The following is an 11,537-nucleotide window of genomic DNA, read 5'->3' as shown; positions in this document are numbered from 1 at the left end:
CTGACTTCAGAATATTTAAGAATGTGTCCCTCATTGGAACAGCTGTTCTCCCCTGGGCAAAGACCTTGTAGTCTTGAAAGTTGGACATGACATCTTCTGTGCTTATACCCTCCCTACACAGGAGGACACTGAAGTGACTAGTCAGTGCCCTCAGATCCTCCTGACCACTCTCCCTGAATTGAGCACTGCCGTCTGACCTATCCCATTTTGGCCAGCAAGAGGGATCAAAGGCCTTAAATTTACTGACTGGACTGCCCCTTTGTAGGTCCCTCAGCTTCTCCTCTAAGTGAAAGATGATGGCATCTGTTTGGATCAAAACATAATCATTTGAGTTACGTTATTGCCAATACATTAAATTACACAGCACTAATCTATAATGTAACTAACACTACATTTCTCCTTACCAATCACTGCAGCTCGTTCTGCTTCCAAGCTTGGAACTGTATGTCGAACTTGGAACTGCACTCCTCTGTGTTCTCCATTAGTCTTCACTGCCTCGTAGACTTTGGCCATCTGTGGACCCATTTCTGTCTTGAGTGCTGTCAGGTTCCAGTAACATGTCTCCAGGCTTTCAACCGCTTGACACACCGTGTTGTTGTCTTTCTGGAACTCTTTGCTCAAAATAGCGAGATGATCCAGTGTGTCACACATGAAGTGTAGGAAAATTAAATGGTGCAGGTTCTTGAGATACCCAGTGACTTGTTTCGCTCTTCCAACGACAGCTGGTGATGGTTTGGGGTTCCTTTCCATGCTTGCCATGTCCTCAAAATGGGCCAGGAGGACAGGGTAACTATCACATACAATCTACAAAAAAAGAATTATTATTACATAATATCCATTTGGCATTACTCATTAATAAAATCTGCTGAAAAAGCTGTAGTTAATTTAGCACTGACCTTTGTTGCACGATGCACATATGGTAGCCATCGGGCACCATGGAGGTTGGACGGCTTCAGTACCTTCTCCTCCAGGGCCTCAGCAATCAGGTGAAGCTCCCTGAGAGCCTTGGGGGAGTAGTGGTACTGGTCATATAGGTTCTTCAGTGTATTCTGAAGCTGTACCATGTTGGCATTTTCTTTAATTGCTTTAGTCACACCCAGCTCCAGGCGATGAGCAACACAGTGTATGGAGATGAGGTATGGAATGTCCCTCAGAAGCTGCGCTGCCACCCCATTCCTGCATCCGACATTGACTGCTGCTCCATCGCTGCCAAATCCCACTAGCCGTTCTTTCCAGTCATCAATGCCAGCTTCTCCAAATGCTTTGAAGAAAAACACAAAAAGAGAAGTCAGTTGAGCACCATACATTAAATGTAGACATGAAAACACAGATATTGCATTGCTAAAACAAACCCCTCTGGATTAACTCTTCCGAGTCGCCGATCACGCCGGCGTGATCAAATCACATGACCAGTTTAAGACGTCGAAGCATAAAAACAAAGTCACGTTGAGCGCTGCTGTCCACTTCTGTCGAAAGTGCTGGCTTGAAACTCTATTATACTTTTTGTTTTGTGTTGATAGACCAAGTAAAAACGGAGATATGATAATTTAAACTTTATATAAAAAAATATTGAAAATATTGACGCGTTCGTAAAGGAACGCAAGATGGGATGCGACAGGCGTTGCATTTATTCTCATAACTTCGTCGGTTTTTGTCATAAAACAAAACGGAGAAAAATGTGTGAATCTGCTGACTCTGCTCTTCAGGCTGCACATTTTAGGGAGTGGAGGAGGAGCCAACTGAGCAAAGAAGTGAAATTGAAAGGTGCCCGCGGGAGTCGGGAGATTGACGGAGTAGACAGAGAGACATATATATAGAAAGAGAGAGAGAGAGATATTATTGCTAGTTTTTGGAAAAGTTTGAATAGATTTTGAGAGTAGTTTAGGAGTAGTGTAGATAGTTTAGGTAGTTTAGGTAGTTTTTTTGTAGAAGGAAAATGAAGCGAATGTTTTTGGTCTCATTGTTGACAGAAACTGTTTTGAGGAGTGGCACAGATAAAAAAAAAAAAAAAAACTCACCTGATATTCGTTGTAAATAGTTGTATATATAGTTTGATTTTGTGTTCATTTTACCTTTTGTATAGTATATTTGCACTTTTTAGGAACCCCTCTTACTCAAGAAAGGAAAGCCCTGTAATGTAGCTGTCTGTGTAATTTTACATGAAGTGTTTTGTAGAGTTTCTAAGCAAAAAAGAAAAGAAAAAACGCCTATTGCCACACCTGCTTTTTGCTGTATATAGTTAGATTTTATCTCAATTTTACCTTTTTTATGTTGTATTTGCACTAATTGGGAACCCTCATACTCTGGGAATGCAAGGCCTTAAATATAGCTCTCTGTATAATTGTGTGCATAAACTTTTAAAAAGTGGCAAAGCTAAAAAGAGAAAAAAAAGCCTATGGCTACACTCGCTTTTTTTTTGTAAATCATTTTTTTTTTTGTATATAGCTTGATTATATCTGAATTTTACCTGTATATGTTGACATTTACAACTTGTGTTTACATTTTAAACCTTTTAAAATGCTTCATTGAGCATGTTTGTGTTTTTTGTAGTAAAAAAACTATCATTTTTCTATTCGGATTTTGTGTTTTTTGTGTGATTTTGGGTCCAGTATGTTGATACAGTACATAAAAGTGAAAAAATAATTGTCTGTTCATATAGGTGATGTTGTGCTGAAAAAAACAATACCAAACATTGGTATGGTAAACATTTGTTTATGTCGCAAAATAGAAAAAATAAAAAGTACTCAAAAACGGCCAAAATAGCCCAAGACTCCGAAGAGTTAAGGTAGTTGCAACCGAATCAGTCTCACTTGTCAATTGCTTTCTGCATTTCAATATCATAATGACATTTCAAGTGAAAACACTTGTGCACCGTACATCTACCATCCAACCATTCCACATTACCTGCATAGATGGCATCCAGGATCCCAGAAGAATTTCCTTGCTTAACAGCTTGAATGGAGAGGAAAGCATTTACTGGACCCTCGTCTGCCATGAAGCGGATATAGACAGCTTCATTTTCAATGGTGCCACCATCAGTTGCCCCATCAATCATGATGGAGAAATGTTTGGCTTTCCTCAACTTCTCCATGAGCTTTTCCCTCTCCACATCATATATGTTACAAATGAAGCTGCAAAGAACAACATTATTCTGTTAACACTTTGGGTACTGCACACAATAAAGCATTGTTCGGCTACTTTATTTGTGTTTATTTTGTCGGTGTGTGACATACCGAGCGCAAGCTTTGTCTGAATTGTAGCTGTCTGGGAGTGTCCCACCGGTCCTGTTGATGAGCCCATAAAGTTCAGGAAATTGAGTGAAGGGTTGCTCCTGCTTTGCAATATAATAGGCTGTGTGCATAACGTTTTTCATTTTATTAAACAAGGCTGGGTCCATTTTTTGTACTCCTTGGACTATAGTTGGCACTTCTGCATTAGGACCTTTTGCCTTCTCTGCAACAGCACAGTGCTGGTGACGTTTGCTGATCCCGTGGGACAGCAGTGTGTCATGTCTAAAGGCACTTGTCCCTTTGACCAACGAAGATGAGCTGAAATATTATAAAAATAATATAGGTAACAATTTAGGTGTTATTAAAAATGTTATTTGTTAAACATTTACACAATTTCTGCAGAATGAAACACTTTCTTTTATGTACTGTTTTGCAGCTTCGTCCCAAGATCCCTTGGTAACATTCAGACCGTGCAGTTAATTTAATTACTTGAAAGAGGAATTATTTACTGCGTCATCTCAGTTACGTAGCCTACATTATCAGGGCTTGGAAATACTGTGACTTGCTAAATACTGTGACTTGCTAAAGTAACGTTAGGCAAATGGCTAGTAGAACATAACCTTTCATAATAATTTCAGTAAAAAATGAATTAATTATTATTAATAATTTCATAATAATTTCAGTAATTTCCAAACTGCAAGACCCAGTGAAATTTTATATACAGCTAACAAACTAACGTTAGCTTGCATTGCTAATGACATTGGCTAACTCAAATTCGGTAGCAAGTATACTCAGTATTTGCAAGCTATAGCTAGACTTACTGTATACTATATCTAAAATAATTTTGTAGACATAACAATTTGCCACTTTCTACCCAGCAGAGGCTGATTTACCAAGGGATACTTTAAAACGTGTAGCTACTTTGCATCTGAACATTAGCTAATATTTAACTACATTTAACCAATACAAATGCTGTTAATGCTTGTTTACAATACACGGCTGCCGACGCTAACTAGCTACTTACTTGTCAGCCAGGTTGGGTTGCCGCCGACAGACGCCACAGAACATTTCTCCGTCTTCATAAATAAGCCAGTCGAATTCATCTTTCCATTTGGTCACAAATTTTCGTTCCCGTTTTAACTCATATGGTGCTGTTGGTGTAAGGTGACATATTTTTGGAGCTTTTCCTGGCGCTTGGCCGGGCTGCGGAGCCTTAAGAAACATCACTCTCCACTCGTCTTTTTTGCCACGTTTTAATGACTTCCAGTTGCGGCTGCCGAAAAGGCAGAAAATATGCCGTCCCGCCCCTCCGTGTTCGGCGATCAGTTTTCAAGGGCGCGCTTGACAGGGCATAAGAACGAGCAGAGAGAGAGAGAGAGAGAGAGTCCCGGCCGCGCGCGCGCACTCTCCCATGATCGAACATAGAATGCTGCTACGTCAGAGCGGCCAAAGCGTCAACAAGCTTCCTCGTACTTTTTGACAAGAGTTCTTGACGGGGCGGCCAGAGCTTCTTTGCAGCTCAAGTCGGCGGCGGTGTGAACGTACAGTAACTTCACGAGCAGGTCTCTTCCGTTCCGTGTGTGTGCCGGCGCGCTGCGCTCTCTGTTCAATATTCCGCTCGGTGTTTGCGCTGCACGTTCTGCTCTGTCGTTAACGGCACATAACGTTAATTAACATGACATTTTATTTTGTTTGAAATTTAACTTGTCCAGTCGGACAACCAATTTTCTCTTCCACTTGTCCTACAAAAAAATCCACTTGTCCCGGACAAGCGGACAAGCCTTAATGTCGAGCCCTGTAACATTTAAGTTAATGACCATTTTTGTAGTAATGCTTTTCGGGTTTTGCCCTTTGCAGATGGTCCCTTCGGACTTGTCTCTCAGCCGCCTCTGCATAGTGCTCATTTTATTTTATAAGGCTCGTTTTGAGGAAAATTAGGTTGTAGCTCTTTATCTACATTACTATGATTGGAAAGAGGTGTAATTTGTGTTTTAACAACGTTTAGCTGATGAGTTAATGATCTGGGAAGTTCGAATCTGTGAATATATTGCCAACTTTACTGAACTTCTTGAACTATGCACTGACTGTATTTCTTTATACTTCAAAATAAAACTCTATGAACCGCACCATTGTTAACATACGGAGCTGTCAGAAACACTGCCAGCGTGACATTAAACAGAAGTGTTTGTCCAAACTCACAACAGGTTTTGCGAGAGAACGCAAAAGTTTTGCAAGAGAATGCAAGCTTTGAAAAATAATTGTTCCTCCCATCTCATATTTTTTCGACCACCATGTACCTTTAGAGGCTCCGTAGGATTTACAATTCTTACAATTACTAATATTACTATTTTTTATTCCTACGTACTATAAACCACTATAAAAATAAAAAAGTACTTTATGTGTACATTTACAAAATGAGAACTGTGCACCCTTATTGCTCTACCAACTCACCAGGGAAAACCTTCAAGTAATAATGGGCCAATATTCACTACTGGTAGAAGAGCTACTGTATATAACAGAGTCATAACTCAGTCTTATGCTTTCTGAACCACCACTCAGCCATGGGAAGCTTTCATATATTACTATTTTGCTCTCTGCTATATGTGTACACGGCCTCAACATGCCAGCTGCTCTGTAAATTTGAAATGCCTAGTATTTTTAAAGCAGGGGACATAATGATTGGTGGAATTTTTCCCATTTTTAATAAACAAGAAAATGTAAATGCCTCTTTTGAGAGAAAAATGCAAAGGATTAATTGTGCGGGGTAAGTTCAAAAGCATGTTTGTGATGTTTGTGACCTACGTGCCTTATGATAGTATTGGCAAGGTTCAGGCATACATTGTTGTTCTTGTCAAATTTATTGTACAGATTTGACCTACGTGCCTTCCGCTGGACTCAAGTCATGATGTTTGCAATAGATGAAATAAACCAAGATGAGGGTTTGCTTCCTAATATTTCTTTGGGCTATAAAATAATGGATTCTTGTGCTTCGCCCTCTAATGTTTTACGTGCATCTTTCACATTGGTGAGTGTGCAGAAGGAAGAGGAATCTACAACTCAGTGTCATCTTCCTCTTGCAGCTCTTGTAGCTGAATCAGGATCATCACAGTCCTTAGCTGTTGCTGGAACACTTGGACCATTCAAAGTGCCAATGGTAATGGTAAAATGAATTAATCCTGCAATGTAATTGCATTTAAGTGTTCCTGATCATGTAATAAAGTCAATTAACGGTCTAATTTATAGATTTTTATTTTTATTTTATTTAATCTAGGTAAGCTACTTTTCAACATGTGCATGTCTGAGTGACAGAAGAAAATATCCATCATTTTTTCGTACAATTCCAAGTGACTACTACCAAGCAAAAGCCTTATCCTCTCTTGTAAAACGATACGGATGGACTTGGATTGGAGTTTTGCAGTCTGACAATGATTATGGAAGAAATGGGATTTCAGCCTTTACAAAGGAGGTGGATAAAATGGGAGTTTGCATTGCATTTGTTGGCAAAATTTTAAGAACATATCCCCAAAGTAAAATCATTGAAGTTGTTGAAATGATAAAACAATCTACGGTAAAAGTTATCCTGGCTTTTGTGCCAGAGGGAGATCTCTATCCCCTAATGAAAGAAATTGTGAAACAAAACATCACAGGAATCCAGTGGATTGCAAGTGAAGCCTGGGTAACTGCAGCAAGGCCCTCTACCCCTGAAATATTCAAGTCTTTTGGAGGCACAGTTGGATTTGTGGTACGAAAGATGGCTATGCCCAAACTTGGACCTTACCTGAAAAACATCAGTCCTTACTCTCCTTCACAATCTTCATTTGTCAGTGACTTTTGGGAAACAATGGTTGGCTGTAAGCCATGTCTTAAATGTGAGCTGCTGCCATCTGCAAATGTTACACGCAACAGCCAAGTGTGCACAGGAGAAGAAAAACTAAATTACACAGACAAATTCTTTGATGTAAGACAAGTAAGAGTAACATATAATGTGTATCAAGCTGTGTATGCAATTGCATATGCCATTCATAAATTGCTGTTTTGTCAAAAGGACAAAAATAATGTTTTGAGACAGTGCTTAAATGTCTCCCAGATAACTCCTAAACTGGTGAGCAAGTTGTTTAATTAATTAATAATTCAACAGTTTAACTACAGTATATTATACTTAACTATATTATACTTCATTCCAAGGTCAGCGATCAGATACAGAGGGTATCTTTTGTAGACAGATATGGAGAAAATGTGTTCTTTGATGAGAATGGAGACCCACCTGCATCCTACGAGGTCATAAACTGGCAGCTAAGAGGGGGGGAGGTACAACATGTAACTGTGGGCTACTTCAGTACATCTACAGATGGAACATATAAACTTACAGTTAAAGAGGATGACATCCGCTGGATCACAGGAAATTCGATAGTATATACTTAGTATACTCACTTATACTCACTATATATATATATATATATACATACATTCAGGGGTTGGACAATGAAACTGAAACACCTGGTTTTAGACCACAATAATTTATTAGTATGGTGTAGTGCCTAATTTTTTGGCTAATGCAGCATCAATTCCTCTAGGGAATGACAGATACAAGCCCTGCACTGTGACCAGAGGGATTTTGAGCCACTTCTCTCAGGTCACTATGTGATGCTGGTAGAGGAAAACATTGCCTAACTCATCCAAAACACCCCAAAGTAGCTCAATAGAATGGTCACTGTGCAGGCCATGGGAGATGTTCAACTTCAATTTCATATTCATCAAACCAGTCTCACTGTGCATATTTATCTATTATCATCTTGATACACACCACCACTTTCAGGGTGCACATGGTCCTCAAGAATGGTTCGGCAGTCCTTCACAGTGACGTTACCATCTAGCACAAGTAGTGGGCCTAGAGAATGCCATGATATTTTAGCCCAAGCCATCACTGATCCACCCCTGCACTTTACTCTGGGCACGCAACAGACCGGGTAGTACATTTTTGGGGGGCTTCTCCACACCATAACTCTCCCACATTAAGGAAAGACAGTGCAGATGGACTCATCAGTGAACAATATATGTTTCACATTGTCCACAGGCCAAGATGTCCAATGCTGGCACCATTGAAACCGGTGTTTGGCATTGGCACGAATGACCAAAGGTTTTGTATAGCAACCAGACCATGAATGTTTACCCTGTGGAGCCTCTGAAGAACAATTTTGGTTGAAACAGGAGAGTTGAGGTGCACATTTAATTCCACAGTGGGTTGGGCAACTGAAGACCACAAAGACTTGCTGTCCTGGTCACAGATGCGCCAGCAAGATGCACACGAACAATTTGTCCTATTTTGAACTCTGAATATGTTGTGTGGATTACAATATTTTATGTACAGCTGTGCTATTGCTCTGCTAATTCAACCTTCTCTCTCTGCTCTTATTGATGGGATGTAAAATCAGTAATGATTGGTCACCATGCCACGCATATATGGGCATTAAACTGCCAAAAGTATATTGGCCAGTGTTTCATTTTCATTGTTCAACCCATGTGTGTGTGTGTGTATATATATATATATATATATATATATATATATATATATATATATATATATATATATATATATACACACACTCAGTGAACAATATATGTATTTTTATATAACATACATTAATTTGACAGATACCCAAAGCAGTGTGCTCAGACACCTGCCCAAATGGCACAAGAAAAGCACAAATAAAAGGACGGCCTGTTTGCTGCTTTGACTGCATCACATGTGCTGATGGTTCAATATCAAATAGAACAGGTACACTTACCCATTCATCTGCGCTACATTTATGTATTTTAAAGCTTATTAAATGCTCCAATTACATATTTGTTATGTATTTTATAGGAGCAGCAGACTGCACTCTTTGTCCTGAAGAATACTGGTCAAATGAGAGACGAGACAAGTGTGTCATGAAAATGACAGAGTTTCTGTCATATACAGAAACAATGGGGATTATTCTGACTGCTCTGTCACTCTTTGGAGCCAGTCTTACTGTAGCGATTATGGTTGTCTTCATACACTTTAGAGGAACACCTATAGTGAAAGCTAACAATTCAGAGCTGAGCTCGCTATTACTTGTTTCACTAGTCTTTTGCTTTCTTTGTCCTCTTACATTCATTGGTGAGCCAACGATGTGGTCATGTATGCTACGCCATACAGCATTTGGAGTTACTTTTGGTCTCTGCATTTCTTGTGTTTTGGGGAAAACCATAGTAGTTGTTACTGCTTTTAGAGCCACTTTACCAGGAAATAAATTGGCTGGAAAGTTTGGGCCAGTACAACAAAGAGTCATTGTATTCTCATGCACTGCAATTCAAATAGTCATCTGTATACTATGGCTTATAATAAACCCACCATTTCCAGAAAAAGTTCTTAAGTATTACAATAAAAAGATCATTTTAGAATGCAACACAGGTTCAGATGCTGCATTTTATGCCGTTTTAGGATATATTGGTCTTCTTTCAGCAATCTGTTTGATTTTGGCATTTTTAGCTAGAAAGCTACCAGATAATTTTAATGAGGCCAAATTCATCTCATTCAGTATGCTTATATTTTGTGTTGTCTGGCTAACATTTATACCTGCTTATATCAGTTCACCTGGCAAGTACACAGTTGCAGTAGAGATTTTTGCAATATTGTCTTCTGCATTTGGCTTATTGTTATGTATATTCGTGCCAAAATGTTACATTATTCTCATAAAACCAGAGAGAAACACTAAAAAACACTTGATGGGGAAATTTCAAAAGACCAGTCTTTGAGGTAGCTACATGATAAGAAAACAGTTGGATATTAATGTTGTGTCATTATTTGCCAATACCTGCCCATGTATTTGTGCACTGACAAGAATAGAGGGAAAAGGGCAGCTATTAATGCAATATAAATAAAATGCCTAAGTATACCAGAGGTTGTGAAAATGTCTGTAATTCAATAAACAATGTTTATCATATTATGAAATTACCTGCTAAGATCACAATGATGCATGTGATTTAAACATAAATGCTATTGAGTGCCCAGACCCCAACCAGTATTAGCAAATTGACCAATACTACTTTCGTTTGTTGTCAGTGGGTGATGGAGGTGTAGTGCTTTATGTTGTCATTTTAACAGCATAATTTGGAAATAAACAAACACATTATATTACAAACATTTTTATTTTATTTTATTTATTATAATGTTATATTCTCAGCATCTCACACTACTGTTGTAGTCTACTATCCATGATGATCATGTGAATTCACGAGTTCACACTTACAAACAAGTCAGATAGAGTAAATGGTATGCATATTTGGCGTGCTGTCCGAGGAGAGGGCGCCGAGCTCGGTATTTGGCCCGAACCCAGAGTGCTCCCCCCAAAAGTTGCAAAGGGACAGTAGCCAGAAAAAGATGTTGATAACCCCCAAAATCTTGCAGAGTTCAAAGTTGAATGTGTGCCAATCATAATGAGGGGGTTAGTCATCGGAAGGGCTTCTTGCGTTGTCGGACGAGAGTTTGATTGTCATGGCATCATAAGGGTGAGCCTCGCTGGTTGAAGGTTTGCTCATGCGGGACCAGAGAAGGTAACACTGCTGTAGCAGTAGATGCATGTTGAAAGGGGAATCGAGGCTCCTGCTGTAGCTAGGGCTGTGACGGTGGCAGTTTTTTACCACCGTGGTGGTAACGGACCAACTAACGGCGGTGTTGCGGTGGTTGGGGGGTTGTTTTGAAATAAATTTAAAAAACAAAGAAACAACACACTAAAGCCTGTAAAGCATTGAAATAAATATCAGTAAAGACTGGTAACTTACATAATATAATAAGTTGAATCTATTAAAAAAAAAAAAAAAAAAAAAAAAATTTTGTTTAATATTTCCACACAAAGATGTGTGATAGCCTACCGCTCTGCGCTTTGAGAGGGATGTGGGACACGAGCAGGAAAGAGACCATCGATCTCTTTTCTGATATCTTCATGTTTTCTACTTGTTGTAAAAGGTATGAAGAGCGAATTTTATCTTCCACAAGGGCAAGGCATTTAGGCTATGTTTGCGCGCTGCCAGAGAAAGCCAAACTAAAATCACCCGCGCATGTGAAGCACTCTTTACAAATGAACTTGACGCGCCTTACCAATTACCATATGTCTAATAACAAGCACAAACTGTGTTAAAAAGAATTTGACGTACAAGTAAAAATGTAGGCTATCTGTCCTACAGCGTTTTTCTACTTTACCACAGTAAAGAATACGAAAATAATAGACCTAATTAAAAGTGAACAAAGGAAGAAACGTTTATAATCCCCTTCAGAAATGGGTGAGA

At 39.1% G+C, this 11,537-nt stretch overlaps 1 protein-coding gene across 1 annotated transcript; it reads left to right on the top strand.

Moving 5' to 3' along the window:
- Positions 1-5,875: 5,875 nt before the first annotated feature.
- olfcn1 (olfactory receptor C family, n1) lies at positions 5,876-10,007 on the top strand (the record flags this gene model as incomplete). Its single annotated transcript, XM_079874694.1, has 6 exons — positions 5,876-5,994; positions 6,099-6,384; positions 6,502-7,332; positions 7,416-7,640; positions 8,883-9,006; positions 9,094-10,007. 6 exons carry the CDS (start codon positions 5,876-5,878, stop codon positions 10,005-10,007), a joined length of 2,499 nt encoding a protein of 832 aa, XP_079730820.1.
- Between the last annotated feature and the right edge of the window lie 1,530 nt (positions 10,008-11,537).

This window comes from Squalius cephalus, assembly GCF_949319135.1.
Source record: "Squalius cephalus genome assembly, chromosome: 6".
Taxonomy (NCBI): Eukaryota; Metazoa; Chordata; class Actinopteri; order Cypriniformes; family Leuciscidae; genus Squalius; species Squalius cephalus.
This window is presented reverse-complemented; position numbering and strand designations above follow the sequence as displayed.